The sequence below is a fragment of the Vigna unguiculata genome, chromosome 5, assembly GCF_004118075.2.
Source record: "Vigna unguiculata cultivar IT97K-499-35 chromosome 5, ASM411807v1, whole genome shotgun sequence".
Taxonomy (NCBI): domain Eukaryota; kingdom Viridiplantae; phylum Streptophyta; class Magnoliopsida; order Fabales; family Fabaceae; genus Vigna; species Vigna unguiculata.
In genome coordinates, this window is record NC_040283.1 from 13,507,013 (window position 1) to 13,525,705 (window position 18,693).

Below are 18,693 nucleotides of genomic sequence, written 5' to 3' on the forward strand. Positions count from 1 at the left end.
ATGATCATTGCAAATCCTCTAAATTTTACACTAGAAAACACATGTTTGTGCTTTCTAGAGCCATGACAGCCCATGAATTTTCCTGTCTTCCTCAGAAAAGGAGCGTAATAGACATCATACATACAATACAACTCAGCATTCAGCATTATGGAAACAAAAATTACTGTAATGAGCAGAGTCAATAGATCAAATTGCATAATGAATGGCAAATGAAGAAAACTCAAAGGGAAATATGAGACAGATAAACATGCATTAGAGAAGAATTCCAAGAGAAGTACATTGTAATTACCATTGCATTGCAAGCAGCAAGGTAATCAGTCATTGATAAAAGAAGTACGAAATTTCACCTAATCAAACCTAGAAATGCATGTTAGACTAAGCTAAAACAAGAGCTGTACTAAACTAATGAAAGAAAAATCTAACAAATACTTCAGGGAATTTTAACCGGAAATTCCTTCTCCACAAATACTGATTCTCTCCACAAACTGCAGAACTGTTCCTGAAAACCCCTGAAACTGTTTTTGCCAGCAGACCCAAAATCCAAGCCTCCGAATTTCTTTCTTATGGCTTCAAAGGTTTGGCCTTTTCTGAGTACAGTGCATACTGGCGCAACATGAGGAAAGTTTGCACTCTGGAGCTTCTGAGTGCCTCAAAGGTTGAGATGTTTGCTCCACTGAGGAGAGAGGAGTTGAGAGTGTTGGTGAAGTCGCCGAAAAATTGTGCAGCATCAGGTAAGGTTGTGGATCTGAGTCAGTTGCTGTTTGAGCTAATGGAGAACATCGTCTTCAAAATGGTGTTCGGGCGTGCCAAAGATGATTGGACTTAAAATTGATGACTCACGAGGTGATGAACTTGGTTGGAGCTTTCAATTGCAGATTACATGCCCTGGCTTAGGTGTTTGATCTTCAGGTATCAAATTCAATCATATGTTGCAGCCAAAACTTGTTAACATATGCACTCATTAGATCATTTTTCATAACATATGATGAAGTGGTGCAACATACATACATACATACATACATATACATATATATACATATATATATATATATATATAACCAAATGAATTTGAATAAAAAATCAGTTTTGGTATCACAAGTGATCAATTATATATCAGTAGCAGGAAACAACTCATGAGGAGCTTTGTTTTCTGGTGGATACAGATGCTGAGATCAAAGACTTGTACTACCAATCGTTCACCAATTACTTACAACCTAAAAATACATATATTTACCTTTTTCTTTATTATAATTTTCATTCATATCCTTATTTTCGATTTTCATAACAAAAGAAAAGCAAAGGATAATAGTAGGTTGACATATATTTTTTTATAATGAAAAATAATATGTTAAATGAGTATAAAAGTGTGTACAAGTAATTTTTTAAAAAAAAAAGTAGTGTTGTCTGTGTTTTCGTCTAAGTTCTCTCTGTCCCACCAATCAATTATAAATTAAAAAGGATAAGAATATGGATGTAATTTTTCTAAAGTCCAATCAGGGATAAGTCATACAAGTATTACGAAGACGGTGGTCATGTTTTATTCAGCTACTCAGATTCCATTATAGATACAAAAAATTTCTTGTTCCATCAGTTTTCTAATTTCAGGAAATAAAATCTTCCAGTAAAATTAAATGTAATGATATTATTACCTGTAACTCTCTTGAAACGCATCCAGTGCTTCCCTCCAATTGCTTGTAGAATCCAAAACATTATCATGAACCTTTTTATTTTGCTGCTAAAACAACAGTATATGTAAGAAGATGCCAAATTGTATGCATGTTCTCAAGGCTTGGAAGAAGCTTTGGCCATGTTTGTGTTGGAAGGTGGAGTGTAAGAGTAGTAACTTGAAGGAATTGTTGGCTAATTAGATTTCAAAAATGGAGGCAACCTGTATTCTGGCCATGGTGTTCCCGGTGGAAACTCAAAGACGGGAATGTTTCCCAAATCAGGAAGTGATGAAGACAAAAGTTTTCTGCTAGCTTCAACCTCACCAGTGTTAAGTGACAACACAACGAAGAAAGTCAAGAAGAGAAAACAGAGAGAGGCCATGTTTTATCAAATGATGTTGTTGAAGCTAAGAAAAAAGTGGTAGTGTGGTGCACCATGGTCTTCTGCTATTCTAATATGAAAATTTCAAGCTATATATAAATATAAACTTAACAAGAAGATAAAATTTTCCTGGACATCCTAGTACTCATCACTCCCCTTAACTAGCAGGATCATGTGAAAGGTGAGTTACCATCTAAAACACCATTGGCAACATCAGTGGCTTCTGCACGAGTTGGTCTTAAGTTGTCAGTCACTATCCATAATGCGTGTAAGCACAGCAGGTTTCCCAGCCATATTACACTTGTAAAGGGCTGATTTTTGAAAGAAAAATCCCTACAGAAGCAAATAGTAGTTGATTAACACCTCAACAATGGTCCATCTATGAATTATGATTGACATTATGAACATTGAAATTAAATATCAGTTCAAAACACCAGATGCTGCTTTTGTCATTCCCACAAAAATACACCAGATGCTGCCAAACCAGCAAGGAATGACTGTAACAAAAAAACCATAGCAAAGAAATTCATGAGCTTAATGAATCTTTCATAACTTCATAATAATTATATCACAGAGGCTGACCTGAATGAACTCTGGTTGCATGCAGGACAGGTCTCCCACCATTCCACCTTGAAAATGAGCATTTGTTACTCCATAAACACCACTAAGTGCACATATAACAATGAATATATTTCAAGCCCTCCTTTACCAGCTGTTGCTGAATTCACCTGACAGATTGGTTTGAGATGAATCAACACCATCCCAGAGGAATCAATTATCCAAGTTCTCAAATTAACGAATAGGACTTACAGTTATCACCAACAACGTGCTTATAAAAACAAGTATGTATCCAAACATATTCCGAATTCGTGAATTGAGTTTTGCCTCATCATACGCTAATATATAACAGTAATATAGATAGATCAAGGTACGAACCTCTAGCCGTGAAATCTCACTGTTGGCCATGCCTGCCATGGATGCTTCTCTTCAATCAAAAAAGATTTATCACCTCAAGGCTTCAATGTGTATGTATAATCTATTTGACGTATTGAAGATAAACTATACGAAGCCACCTCAGATACCACCTTTTTGTTTTGAGTAAAAATAGAATAATTTAAAATATTCTGAGAATTAAAAAGTCTAACACATGTTTTCAAAGCAATTATAAAATCTTATATTTCAGGTACTATCAATCATGCTACAATTTAGTCAAAGCATGTGTTTCCCCATATGAGCACTCCACCACCACACCTACAATATAATAATTCAAGTGCAGGGCAGATATTGCAACTAATAGCGACGCATTAAAATTTGACAATTGGCTGCCACTGTTTTAGCTTCAACTTTCAAATGATGATTGATGAAGAGAGATCTTGGATAAATCTGGGAACATGTTTTCAGGAATTTGAATACACATTACAAAAGAAGAATTTACAGCATGGCTTCTACCTTACCTGTTGTGAAAAGATGAAGAAAATATTGAAGGGATAAAGAGCTTCCTATCTTAGTAAAACACTGCATGTTGCCCTGAAATGATGAGAAATATAGAAAGATATGTAAATTTGAAAGTATACATATAGAAAAATTAATTATTTGCTTTCAGGTTTATTTACAAGATATAGAAAAATTATTCCTCAAATTTGCTTGGGGCGTTCAGTCTTAGTAATTACTAAACTATAATATGTACGTAAGTTCAACCCCCTTTAGTAGCCATGTTTTATTGGTTTTATTGCTCAAATAAGAATATATATATACACACACATATTCCTGTCTATTCAACACAAAATAAGACCAAGAAACATTTCAGAAATATAATAAAATAAAATGGAAAACTGTTTATCAAAGTCCTTTTGCATAAAAGTAATCCTTCAGCTAAAAATTGAGATTCCCACTGTACTTCCTTCAAGAACTTCCCCAAGAAGCTAGAACTAACCGTACTTTTCATCACACAACAATGCCAAGCAAAATTGAGGTTTCAATATTAGAAAGCAAATAAATTTTAACCAGAAAAGTACTAACAAATACCAACTAAACATAGTAAGAGTGAGTCAGTGGAATCTAAAAGTTCACAAATTAAAACCATAGGTCATAGGTTATTAGCTGCTTACGTGAACATGCTCCAAAAAGAGATAACACAACCATCAAATTCTCAATAGCAGATGTGGATTGAAAAAGTGGTAGACTCCAAATCCATGTGTCGTGTCTCCAAAATAGCCTCCAGCATAATATTCAGTGGTTTTGATAAAAGCTTTCGATTTATTGTACTGACATAATTTATTTTATTTGTTGACATGTGAAAAACTAACTTAAAGTTGATAAATTGATTAAAGTAGCATACATGGGAAGTAAAACTATTTACTGATCCGATAAACATGAAATTAATTATACAAAAGGATTTAAATTACGTTCAAACACTATTTTAAAATAGATATATTAAAAATGTTATTAAAAACTACAACTTAATTACATTTTTAAATTAATCAAATGAAGATAAAGGAAATCATAGTCCTTCTTAACTCTAGTTACTTGAAAATGAAAAAAAAAAAAAAAAAAAAAAAAGACTTGGAACACATACTAGAACAAACTTAGCTGTAAGAACCTCACATAACAGGGAAACACTCATTCTTGATTCTTACCAAAAGTCATTCCCGCCTCAACCTTACTGAAAGCAGGCCTATAAGAGATATCTTCCCACCAAGCTTTTACATGGGGACGTTCATTGATCATGGAAGCACAAGGGGTCTGCATTAAGTACCGAGTTTCAGAGACATTGCAAAGATCAACAATGCTATAAAACTCACCAGCAAGTGTTGCATGTGCAACACTAGAAAAGTTAGTGGGTGGGAGCTAGCTTATTAAGGGAAGAAAAAATACACTAGAGTTTAATGGCTTACGTTCTTGGAGAGAAAAGGAGGTTGTCACCATTTCTACAGCACAACAATTCATCCAAAATAAGATTTTTGAAAAACAACATCTAAAACCTCAGGCGTTATTGTCTACTCTAACCTCCCAAGAAACAATGAATGCTAATTGAAGAAGAAAATAACTTTACAATGCAACCCATTAGTAGACAAATCGAACAAGCCGCATAAATCATCAACAGAAACCAATCAATCAGTTATCTAACAACCAAGGCATCTAAATTAGAACTTGGTAGTTTAAGTTCTACTTAGGCATGCAAGAAGAAAGCAGAAAACTCATAAAGTGGTAGTGGAACCAATAAATCAACAACTAAAGGGGATAACAGACCAGATCCTCCCAAGCGATCCCATATAGAACCTATAAACACCATAACTGTGTCTCAACCCCTGAAGCGACTCCCCATTGCTGTAAAACTACACCCGTTCCCTCACTATCTTCGTCGCCTTCCTTCCCGCTTCAGCCGGCTATCCGTTGAACCACTGCACCGGCCTCGCTGCCACCACCTTTGAAAACCCCAAGCGCTTTACATTCTCCTCCCACAAATGCTTCACCGCGGAAAAGGATCTCAAAATCAAACCCTTGTTCTTGGACACAAAGTACAGTGCCACGACCACGAAAATCAACCCCAGTAAAACTTTCTCCAAGGAGGACACCTCGACGTAGAAGAAGTAGAACAAGAGCGAACACACAACGAGAAAAGGACCGCCATGGCGAAATAGGCGGATGACCTGTGGGATTGGGTTCAAGGACGCGTTTGGGCTTAGGGTTTTGTCAACTCGTTGTTCTTGTCGTCGTCGACATCAAAGAATAGCTTTTCCTATTCCTGCAATTCATGTTCCTCTTTGGTGACGATGGAAGAGGGGCTGTGGATGGAGGATTGGATTGAAGAGGAAGAACAACTAAGGAACGATATCAGGGAAGTTCCCAATCGAACATACAAAGCATGAATCGGATCCAATCACCACTCCATCGCCACAATTTGTCCAGAGCAACGTAAAACACGAGATTTATGAAAAAAATAAGTGAACTAGGGTATTAGACAAAGAGAAAGTAAAACTACATTCAGAAGATTGAAAGAGAGAAAAAAGTGCAAGCGTACCACGCACAGAGGGAAAAATTTTATTCAAATTGGAGCAAGAGGTAGAGGCATGACAGATCTAAAGACATAGAGTTTGACATTTTTGAAAGGAGAAAGCATGTTTCTACTGCATACGAACGAGCATCACCACAAAGCGAGAGAGATGAATATTTACAGGCTTCTACTATAACTATAACTATAACTATGAGTAAATAAATTGGCAGGGATATCATTCAAATACTCTTATCTAAATTATTATTGACACGTGTCATTTATTTTAGTTTTTTGAACTTTTTGAGTGTAGCAGATTATTTGCACTTTTTCTCGTAATATGCAATGGCACCTACATTCATTCTAGATGCCGTGACTAATCATTTCAGAATAGAAAAGTGATCGAAGAAGCTTTTAGCTAATATTAAAAAACTAAATTTTGTTAGGACGAAGTCTCGCAATTTTTTGTGCTTTCTCTCTTGTTCATCTTAATTTTGAAATTTAACTCTTTTTTTTTAGAATATATATATTCGGATAGTGTATATTTCAATTATTTTTTAAATATTTTTGGATTGTAGATGTTTGAGAAAATATTATGTTTTGGTTTGTGTTGCTCTGTGAAAAAAAATATACAGGTTTAAATGTGGGAATCACAATAAAACAGAAAATTTATTTAAAAAAAAAAACAGTAGAATAGACATCGGTTGTTATCAAGACCAAAGCAAAAAGGTACCCTATGGCTTCGGTCATATTTGACCCGAGACAGAAAATGGACTATATGGCCTCAGTTCCAACCATAACCGAGGCCAAAGAGTCTGCGAAAATTTTAATTAAAAAAAATATTTAAAACCTATGGCTTCGGTCCTACTTGACCCGAGGCAAAAAATGGACTATATGACACTAGTTTGCTAACAACTGAGGCATAAAAGGGACTATATGGCCTCGGGTAACAACCGAGGCCAAAAGATCGTCCTAATATGTCTCGGTTTCAGACCCGAAGCAAAATGAGAAAAATAACCGGGACAAAAAGCCCTTACTGCACTGATGTTTATATGTTTTGTTTTGACTTTTGTTGTGTCTGTCAAGGTTTTGTCATCTTGATCAGTGACTCTTTGTTTCCATTTTTGCATTTGATGTGATTGATTTGTTTGCATGTCTTATTGCCCTCGGTCCTTCATCTTTGAAATGGATTTTTGTTTGTGATTTTTTTTTATTTGGATTGTGTTTATTTAGTTTTATAGGTTTTGTTGTTAAGGTTTTGTTTTTGTTAATGGGGTGATTGTTTTCTTTCCATTTCCATGCGCCATTGTTTTGGCTTGATGGTTGTTGTGATTTAATAGTTTTTATGGTAAAGTTTTCTTAAAGTGTTTTTATGTTGTCATATTTTTCCCGAATCTTTGAAATGACTTTGTAGTTTGTTAATTCTTTTTTATACTTTTGTAAAATATTGATAGTTTTCTAAGGTATGGTTTGTTTACTTTTTGTATTTTTTTTTATTTTCTTTTGTATATTTGAAATGACTTCAGTATGATTTTCTAAAATTCCAGTTTTTTTTTTCTTATTTTCTGAAGGTTGTAATCGCTTAACTTTGTAGAGATTATTGTGATCTTTTCATGATTGAATTCAAAATTGCTTTTTTATTTGTGTTCCTGTTATTCCAAAATATAGGAAATTAATTTGTGTTCCTCTTACTAGAAATATAGGAAATAGAGATGGCAAATAAACTCGTCCCCGTGGGTATTACCCGAACCCGTTCCCGTTTTGACGGAGAATCCCCAATATATTTTTTATCTTATCAGAACTTTTATGTAATTATGTTAAAATGATTTATGTTAATTAAAAATTTTTTATGCCTCACATTTGAATATTTCTATTATTTTTTAATATTTTTATTTATTATATATTTTCCTTTCACATGAGAATGTTTATACTCTCAATTTAAGGTAATATAAAAAAAATTATTTACTTATTATTATTAATTTTTGTTTAATTTGAAGAACTCTTTTGTTTCATTAAAATAATTTTCGTTATTTTTCAACTATTGAGTATATATGTTGATATTTGAAAAGTTCTCCTAGTTCTCTAAGGTATTTTTCATCTGATCATACCTTAATTATACATTTGATTTTCTATGTCAAAATTTTATTATTGTGTTTATTATTTATTCTTTGTGTCATTTTGATCAAATGATGTATTATAACTTTTATTAGTGTATAAAAAAGAGATTCATTAGAATTTACAAAATTGAACTAAACAAACATTTAAAATATGGAAGAAACAATCATCCTCCTAATATTGAATATTTGATAATATTATGTTTTCTTTACCATAATTTTTTTCTCTTATAAAAATTAATATTGAAGTTGTTAGAACACGGGTACGGGTATGGGTACGAGATTATACCCGTTACCCGGTGGGGATGGGGATGAGACAAAAGTTTGATACCCGTTGGGTTTGAGTATGGGGATGAAGATGAATTTTTTTGTGGGGATGGGTATGGGATAGTGAAACCCGTCCCTGCCCCGCCCCGTTGTCATCCCTAATAGGAAAAGTTATGATGTGTGTAAAAGAAAACAAAATTTCCTGTACTATTAATGTCACGTGGTGTTATGATTTCTGATATTGCTCAATCTTTTCCCCTGCTTAGTTGTTCTCCTTCTTTGGTCTCAAGCACGAATGCGATAGTTGATTGATGTCATTTTGAGCACAAGTGCAAAGTTTTTTTTAACTTTCATCAGGTAAGATTTTAGTGTTTAATTAGGGTGCATGACTATTACATTGGATTTTAGTATTAGTCCCTTCAAATACCGGCTAAGTTGTGTTCCTTTGCTAGTCTTATTCCCTCCCTAAATCTTCATTGCGGATGAAGATGAAAGTGAAGGTTGTGTTTAATTTTTTTTTTTCATTTGGTTCATGAATCAACCTCAATACTCTTTATTTCCTCTTGATTGAAGAATTAACAAATGTATAGTAATAAAGAAACAAAGCATTGTTATTTGTTGCTGACATAGTGTGGTGATGACTACAGAAGTGGTTTAATTTCTACGTTGAGATAGTTAGGCACACTCATCCATGAAAGTTGAAATAGTCCCATTAGAAGCCAAAGTTTTGCTCCTCAAGCCAAAGTTTGAGGCTTTGAAACCTCATGAAATGTCTCATTTTACGTTATTGGATCAAACAATCTTAGATCATCCTCTGCTTCATATTGGATCAAATTAAAAGCTTGGGTATTTCTTACTAATTTTTTTAAGAAGTTGCATTCCTATGTATAGTATTAGCATTATGAACTCATTTTTCATTCTTTTAGTCATATTATTGTAAAGGTGTGGAATTTAATTTTTTACATTGAATTTGTTTACTTTTGGTTGTAGTGACAAGAGCTCCTCAGTATTATGCTTTTCCTTGAATTTGAAATTGAGAGGTAGATGCTACTAACATATATGACATAGTAAAATTGTTTAATTTTTAGATTATAAAAGCAATGTTTTATTATGACTCCACAACAAATTTTAGAACGTACCATTTTGAATGTTTAATTTTGAAAAAAAATAATAATATACAAGTGTAGATTTCATATATGTTTTTCGCTCCACCATTTTGAATTGAAATCCTCTTTTATACTGTTATATCGCAAGTGCTTATAATTGGAATCAAGTATTGTAGAATCAAGAAAATGTTGTGTACTCGAATATTATCTACTTTATTAAGAAAATGCTTAATACAGTGATTGTGTTAAGTTAACAAATAATGTTTTTCAAAAAAATCTATACTTTCAATTTTTTTATTATTTGTTTTATTTTTATTAGCTATACTAATATCGTTATTTACTTCCAATTTTATTCACCTTTTAATTGTGCATATTAATCTTAAATATTTTTTAATGACGTTGATATTAATATTTTGAACGCATTTTATTTTATTTATCTAAAAATGTGCATGCATTTAAATTTTTTAGAGTTATTTGGGTTCTAAAATTATAGTTTATTTATCTAGAAATGTGTATGCATTCAAATTTTTTAGAGTTATTTAGGTTCTAAAATTATTTAAGTTGAATGCCTTTATAAAATTTTTTATCGTTTAAATATGATTTGTCAAATGATGTTTTGATGATTTGGGAAGTTTTGCAGGTTTGTTAACACAAATTCTCCAAATTAGTTAGACATAAATTTTTTTTTGTCTTTATTATATACTAATAGGCCTATATGTTAAGATTCTATATGAGTATTCTTTTTCCATATTTGTTTTTAAACTATTGAATTTTTATTGCCAATGACATGAGGTGTGTTGTTTGATGATATTTCTTTATTTCACATACATCCATAGACTTATTTCTTGCATAGTTATCTGATTTCATTGTTAAAATATACAAATTTGAAAAGATACAAATAATCATAGTAATTAATGTGTTGAATCTCTTGAGTTGTCATTTAAAGGCTGAGATAACCTTTCTACATCAAGTCATGGAACTGCATAATACTATGGATCGTGTATGAAAAAACAAGGCTTTGGCATTCAATTTGCTATATAATTTTAGTATGGATTTTGATACACAAATCTACATACAAATTAGATCATTGATTTATAATTATCTGATATGATACACCTTATTTATAATTATTTGATTAACCTGATTAGTTCATTTAGCTTTTAATTATAAATCTCTCGAAGTGAATAGATGATACATGGGAACCACTTTTCTAGACTTGTGGGCAAACTATCTTTTATAAATCTGGCTGGAAGTGAACGAGGTGTAGATACTACAGATAATGGCAAGCAAACTATTTGAGTTTTTTTTTTAATCTTCAATCACATCTTTTAACTAAATGCCAATAGAAAAAAAAATCATATTTTGTTAACCGAATGTTGGTACTTCATTTGAGTAACTAGAAGACTTACAAAACAATTAATGTGTCTACTTTGTTAGATTTCTTCTTTACATTTTTTTTTTCAAATTGGCCTAAGAAATGAACTGAATATGTTTGTATGGAGTTGGAATATGTGAGTGTTGGGTAGCCCTCCAACAAATTTCTTAACCTTATCAGTTGATTAGTCTTAAGGACAATGCCTAAATAACTTCAAGGTTAGTTTATGAGGGTGTGATGCATTTTTTTAGTATTATGTGTAGTAACCATATGCTTGCATTTTTTTTCAACAAGCAAATCATTTCGTCAATCGTTTTTTGTGTTAGCGGGACATTGGAAAGTGTTTGGAGTAGGTGTGGCCATTTTGGGCAACATGGAAATGAATTTGGAAAACACCTAATCTTGAATTTTTTTTCTCATTGGAAAAAACAATTTGTGTGTCAGTGTTGTCCAAGTGTAATTAAAGCAATGTATTGATTATTAAAATGTTTTAAAATTGGAATTTATTCCGTGTTACTTTCACCCTTATTGCAGTTGAGCTATTGACAACAAACAAATTGTCTGAATTGGCGTGCTTGGCATTATATCTTATGTATGAGAAAAAAACAGGGGAAGAAATCTTTCTAGTATCCATACATCAGAGAGCTTGATCGTGAACGAGGTAGGGACCAGCTTTCAGTGGAATCACCTCTTCTTTGGTCAAAATCTAAGCTGGACTACCTGTTAGGAAGTCCAGTTAAGGTTAGCCCCCTCTATCCTGATTAGTTTAGTTTAAAGCTTGATATGTTTCAAATATAACCAGGCTAAATTATGTTTGATATAGCTTATATGTTTTAGTTATTTTTGTTGTCCTGAATCGCTTACAAATATGATTCATGATTAGAAAATTTGTTTGGTAATTCACAAGTTGAATGTTGATTGGATAACCTGCTTTTGGAAACACTAATAAGTGTCTTTCGCAAGTTAATAATTTACATCAACAATTCTATTTGTAGGTTGATATCAGTGGTTTGGCCTTTGTGTATCGTTATACAAGCTCACTGAAAACACAAATTAATTTGGTTTTCTTACTTTATGTGTTTGTAGAAAATACATTTATCATGAATAGAATGCAGAAGTTGTCTAAGGAGGGAAATTTCTATGGACTTTTATGTTATTAATATTCAACGAAAACCTGATAATTTGTTTGAACTCACAACTTTCTCTCTGTTGTTTTGGCAGTCATGCAAAGTTAGGTCTTTATAAAATGCTCCTTCATCGAGCACCAAATGCTCCTTCTCTGTTGATTGCACTTGAAGGCCACTCTGCATTGCATACATTCATTCTAAAGCTTTTATCAATGTGCCGATGGGAGATGTCTGCGCAGCCAAAGATTGTTGTCAAAATTGAAAGTGAAGAGGATATGTTGGCTTTGTAGGTGATTGTTGTTTAGGACAGTTCGAGCATTAGCCATCATTTTGTGTAATATATGAAAAATTGCATTGGGTACTTGGCAGCTACAATGCATTTAGAAAATTGTTAGCGGGACATTTTTTTTACACTAGATACTATCGGTTGAATTTATGAAAATCATAATATTTGGGTGTCTTCTTATTTTTTGAGTCCCACTCATTCTGAAGTTTCTAATGAGATTTAACCAATAATAAAGTGTATTATAAAGGATGCCTTAGAAAGAGTGTGTTGTTAACATTCTTTATATCTTAATCAAGTATTGGATCACAATGAATTTTGATTTTTGATTGGAAACCAATTGCATATTAGTCAAGGTTAACTTCCAACAATGATTATAACAGACAAAAGATGAGTAGGAAGAAGAATTATAATGATAACACGAGTTATTTGAAGATATTATCATGTGAGAAATTGAAATGTACTTTTATCAATAAAGATATATTTTTTCAAGTATGAATGAATAATGCACATCTGCATCTCCAATTATATGTAGTGTATTTTTTTTTTTTACTAAAAGATTGTTACAATAAAATAAAACAAATAAAGTTGGATGGGTACACTACATAATTTCAGCTTCAATTTGTTTGTTCAGGGAAATCAATTTTACTTCTATAGCATCTTTTTATTGTCATGTTCTTTTATGTTTTTAGTTTTACTTCTACTCTACTTGAATATTCTTCTTATAAACAATAAGTACATTGTTATTACATAACAAAAGGATGTCAGACAAGAATGGATATACACATGGACAAGAACATGAAAGGTTGTATTTACTTAAATCATAAAATAAAATAAAACACAACTACAAAATAGAATCAGTTTTCTTCAATACAACAAATATTCATTTACCTGAACATTACCTATAACAATTCCATAAACTTATAACCACGTATCAATTTAATTATTATTATACATTTTAATATTCAAATATTTACATAAAAAAATAATTTAATATATATTATCATATAATTATTTAATTATTTCTTTAAATTATTAAGCTTTTCAATATATATATATATATATATATATATATATATATATATATATATTTAAAACTTATTCATTTAAATATAGTAATTATATAATAATTACTATATTATTCAATTAAGAAAGAACATAAAAGCTTTAGATTTAGGGAAATGTTACTTTGACCCGAAATTTTTAACCCTTTTTTTACCTGCTACGTGGCACTATGGCTTTATTTTAAAATGTTATTGAAAAAAGAAACTGAAGGACATGCTGCGACCCGCGTGTGCATGAGGAAAGACAACGCGCGAACCACCTCTAAAATCGAAACATTTGATTTTTTTTCTCTCAGGCACGAACCATCTTTCAACCCAATCGAAGCAACCAAGCGGTGCCTTCAGCTTTTGCAGAAGCGGTGGTCTTTTCACTCAACCCACTTGTACAAAAATGCGAAGTTGGTAGCGGAAGCAGAAGGAAAAGCACTTGGGCAGCGGAAGAAAAGCAGAGAACGAGGCTGTGTGCGAAAATTTCATTCGTCGAGGTTTGTTGTGGTGTTCATGGGCGTCCTCATAGGTAGAAGAACGGAATCCCTAAAAAATCCCAACTTCGTAACGGAATAAGCGGTAGAACGAAGACGACGTCGACAGTTCGTTTTTAAGGTGGAGTTTTGTTTTCACCCAAACCCTTCGCTTTCGTCCATTATTGCGTTACTGCATTGTGTAAACAGATGAAGTTCTGGTTTTGGGTTTTTTTTTTTACGTGTGTCGCTATTATGATGAAAAAAAAGTTTGTGTTCCTTAAGTTCATTTTCTTTACGGTTGCCGGCGCCAGGTAACAGAGAGGAAAGGTGAATTTATGTTTTGTGGAGGTGTTTCGGTGTAAGGCAAAGTGAAAATTGTTTCTGAATTTGGTTGTAGGTTTTGTAGTTGAGGTCCATTGATTTGATTTTGTCTGTTTATTGGTTTTTTTTACGATGTTGTTGCAGCATGGCTCGAAAGGGGAAATAAGAGGGGGAAAAATCGGACGTTGAAGAAGAAGACAGGGTTAGTGCTGTTAATTATTATATGGTCTTCGATTTTGTGCATGATAATATGGTTGTTGAGCATGATTTAATTTCGTAAAATTGAATGGAAGGTTCGGCCGATAAATTTTGTGAACACAAAGCACATTGTGGAGATAAACAACGTGTTGACTGATGGAGACAGAAGACGTATAGGACTCACCCCTTTCAAATGGTGTTTGGAGTTAGAGAGGTCTTTAGATATCTGCAGTCCTCTACTAGTTGAGCTACTTCGGCGATGGGATGAGGGTGAACAATCCTTTCACATATGGAAGCACCTTGTGCCTTTATCTGTGGTTGATGTTTGTTTTACTTTGGGGTTAGGTGTAGTTGGTGAAAAAGTAGAATTTGATGTATATGGATGTGGGTTAGTTGGTTCACTATTTGGTGGGGAAAGAATAACTATTAAAGGTATAACAAACATGATTAGAAGTGTAATAGGAACCGAGCGGGATGATGTAGCTAATCTTTCTCTAATTTGCGAAGAAATAGCGAGAGAATAAAATTGTATCGTGTTTGTAGTAAAATAACTACATATTTACCATAATATATATTTGTAACTAATCTCTCACTAATTTGTGAGAAAATAGTGAAGGAAACCATTTGTAGCTTCTTTGTAGCAAAATAGCTACAAATTTACTAGAACATATATTTATAGTTAATTTCTAACTAATTTGTGATAAAATAGCGAAGAAATAAAACTATACCTAGTTCGTAGCAAAATAGCTATAAATTTACTAAAAAATATATTTGTAGTTAATCATTCTCAATTAAAATCATACTAAAACTATTTTTAATTTTAGTAAATATATATATATATATATATATATATATATTTAAATTTAAATATTTAAATATTATTTTTAGTTTAAATATTTTTAAATTATAATTAATTTAAATATTTAAAACAAAATTAATTTAAACATTGAAAAATTATTTTTAATTTAAATATTTTAAAATTATATTTAATTTAAAATTTTTAAAATTACTTTCAATTTAAATATTTTAAAACTATTTTTAATTTAAATATTTTAAAATTACATTTAATTTAAATATTTTAAAACTATTTTTAATTTAAATATTTTAAAGGTTAAAATACTCCCTTGGTCCATATTTTTGTTAAAAAATCTCAAATAGGTCCTAAGATTTTTTTTAGTCTCAATTAGGTCCATATTTTTGAAAATGTGTAACAATTGGGCCCATTCCGTCAATATAGAGTTAACAGTGTTAAGGATATGCCACGTGTCAACTTCTCATTTTTTTGAATTTTTTAATTTTTTTTATTATTTTTTTAATTTTTTTTTGAAAATTATTCATGCCACGTGTCGCATCAATATTGTGTCACGTTTCAAATCAGTAAGGTGACACGTGTCAAGTCATTGTTTGAATATCAATTTGGTCCATATATTTGTTATTTTAATTATATTTCAGTCCATTTTTTTTAAATTTTAAATTTTATCCTTTCCAAATTGAGATCAAATTTAACTTTTCTATAAATTTTATGATGATATTTTTATTAAACATTTTAATAATATTAAGTTTATTTTATATATTTTTTTTAAAATTTTAAAATATTTATTTTAACTTGTTACAAAATTGTTTTAAATAATTTATATACAAATGTTAGAGTTGGTTTAAAATTAACAATTTTATAAATTTAAATATAAAATTTTAAAATAATTTTGTAAAAAGTTAAAATAAATATATTTTAATTTTTTTTTAAATTGGACTGAAATGTAATAAAAATAACAAATATATGGACCAAATTGAGATTCAGATCATGATTTGACACGTGTCACCTTACTGACTTGACACGTGGCACAATATTGACGTGACACGTGGCATGAATAATTTTCAAAAAAAAAATTCAAAAAAAAAATTTAAAAATTAAAAAATTTTAAAAAAAATCAAAAAAATTCAAAAAAATGTGGAGCTGACACGTGACATATCCTTAACACCGTTAACTTTATACTAACAGAATGAGCCTATTACACATTTTCAAAAATATGGACCTAATTGAGACTAAAAAAAATCTTAGGACCTATTTAATATTTTTCAACAAAAACATGGACCAAGGGAGTTAATCATTCTAAAAAATAGCTAGTTCGTAGCAAAATAGCTATAAATTTACTAAAGAATATATTTGTAGTCAATCATTCTCAATTAAAATCATACTAAATCTATTTTTAATTTTAGTATATATATATATATATATATATATATATATTTAAATTTAAATATTTAAATATTATTTTTAGTTTAAATATTTTAAAATTATAATTAATTTAAATATTTAAAACAAAAATAATTTAAACATTGGAAAATTATTTTTAATTTAAATATTTTAAAATTACTTTCAATTTAAATATTTTAAAACTATTTTTAATTTAAATATTTTAAATTACATTTAATTTAAATATTTTAAAACTATTTTTAATTTAAATATTTTAAAATTACATTTAATTTAAATATTTTAAAATTATTTTTAATTTAAATATTTTAAAATTAATTTTTTAAATATAATTATATATATTGAAATATAAATGATAAATGATAAATATTAATAATTTAATTAAAATATATAATAAAATAAGACACGTGTTTTTCGGTAACTAACAAATATAATTTATATTTAAAAAATAAAACTATTCTAAAGAAAAAAATTTATAAAAAAATAAAAAAGCTATCAATATATTAACAAATTATAAAAATATACTTTATTATTATATATAATTTAATTTTTTTATTTAAAAATTATATTTGTTATATTTAGAATTGTTCAAAACCTTATTTCCTAATCCCATTAAACATAATTTTGCATATGTTTATTTTTGACTTATTTTTATTTATATTTCTTCTTTTTTAAAATATTTGTAACAGTTTTATATATATTATTTTATTTTTCACTAGAGAAATTAAAAATTAGTAATATGTGAAAAATTTATATCATTTTAATGTTTGAATTTTTAAAGCTCCTTAAGTTTTTTTCTGGAAGCTTTTCTTTCTCCCTTTCTTCTTTCCCTTCCTCTCTTATTTGTATCCGTTAGGTTAGGTCTCACAGAAACTTCCACTGCACCTCAATCCCATCTCCATACATTGCATCTCACTGGACCTGCACCGCATCGTTGGAATTGCACCGCTCCGCTCCGCCGCAACTGCGGTGTATCGTAGCGCTTGGGAACTTCATCGTTAAGTTCGATTTTTATGAAGGTCAGAACTTGATTTGGTTTGTTTCAATAAAAATGTTAGGATTAGGGTTTAGGGTTCTTCTCCATTTATGCGGATGACTTTCGTCTAAATTGATTCTTTGTCTTAATGTGTTGGCTTAGGAACTGTATTGTTTAATTTTTTTTTCTCACCCAAAATACTTGAACCGAAGTTGAAATAAGGTTTAATGACACGCAAAGTTCTCGTTTTGGTTAAGAAATCTCAATTGGGTCCTCAGCTTCAAAATTGTCCCAATTGAGTCCTTAAGTTTGAAAATTTGTATTAAATAAACCATTTCCGTCAGGTACTGTGAAACGGCGTTTGATGTTGCTGTGATGTAATATTGAACAGTACACGTGTAATTTGTTGATAAATTTCATTGTTGTTGACGTGTATATAAGAAGAGGCAATGCTTATGACTTTGCCCTAGCAATTGAAGAAAGAAAAAGTAAAGTAGCTATGTCATTTTCAAATTCGTCTGGATCTTGCACATGTGGGGGGAAGCAACCTAGTGGTGGGTATGATGGTGGTCGTTCATCTCACGGTGGTGGATCTTCCCATGGCTGTGGCGCAAGGATTTTTGCTATTAAGCCCATGTGCTACTGTGGTCAGACAGCTGTATTGAGAACAGCAAAAACCCCTAAGAATAGGGGCAAACAATTTTGGGGATGTCCTAAGTTTAAGGTAAGATGTGGGAAAAATTCATTTTTTGTTCAATTTAAGTTTTCTGGCATGAAAAAATGATAACGTGATTGTGGTATTTTGTGGAACAGAGTGGGTCTCAAGATTTGGGTGGCTGCAATTTTTTCCAATGGTTTATTGAACAGGAAATCGAAGAAAGAGATATGATGCAGATGGAAGAAAAAGATGTGGTGAAAATGGAAGAAAAAGATTTTGGAGGGAATAAAGTGCTGAAAGTAGAGAAGATTGAAGAAAAAGATGTGGTAAATATGAGAGAAAGAGATGGTGGATGGATCATAACTAGGAAACTAGATGAGACTATAGTTCGTTTGCAAAAGTGGATGAAGTTGATGTTAGGGATGATGGTTGTTGTATGCGTTATGAATGTGATAGTTATATCACTATTATTGTAAAGACCTAACGTG

At 30.9% G+C, this 18,693-nt stretch overlaps 1 protein-coding gene and 1 long non-coding RNA gene across 21 annotated transcripts; one reads left to right on the plus strand and one right to left on the minus strand.

The window, feature by feature from the left end:
• Positions 1-220: 220 nt before the first annotated feature.
• Positions 221-6,260, minus strand: LOC114184997. 20 transcript variants are annotated; one of them, XR_003604722.1, is made up of 8 exons: positions 4,686-6,254; positions 3,504-3,576; positions 2,986-3,085; positions 2,632-2,777; positions 2,484-2,546; positions 2,240-2,382; positions 1,650-1,732; positions 221-941 (listed from the first exon to the last, which is right to left on the minus strand). It is a non-coding gene; the product is annotated as an uncharacterized LOC114184997 (long non-coding RNA). The 20 variants fall into 20 exon arrangements; XR_003604730.1 differs by having other exon boundaries at positions 1,650-2,546; positions 2,986-3,034; positions 4,686-4,791; positions 6,071-6,260; XR_003604720.1 differs by having other exon boundaries at positions 1,650-2,546; positions 4,686-4,791; positions 6,071-6,260.
• An 11,742-nt stretch (positions 6,261-18,002) lies between these two features.
• LOC114183299 lies at positions 18,003-18,693 on the plus strand. Its single transcript, XM_028070269.1, has 2 exons — positions 18,003-18,271; positions 18,361-18,693. The coding sequence occupies exons 1-2, from the start codon at positions 18,047-18,049 to the stop codon at positions 18,679-18,681; spliced, it is 546 nt and encodes a 181-aa protein (XP_027926070.1). The 5' UTR covers positions 18,003-18,046; the 3' UTR covers positions 18,682-18,693.

Excerpts from the sequence above, each read along its gene's own strand:
- LOC114183299 (XM_028070269.1), top strand. The coding sequence starts at position 18,047 with ATGTCATTTTCAAATTCGTCTGGATCTTGCACATGTGGGGGGAAGCAA. Across the intron at positions 18,272-18,360 it reads GGGGATGTCCTAAGTTTAAG|AGTGGGTCTCAAGATTTGGG; the intron begins GTAAGATGTGGG and ends TTTGTGGAACAG.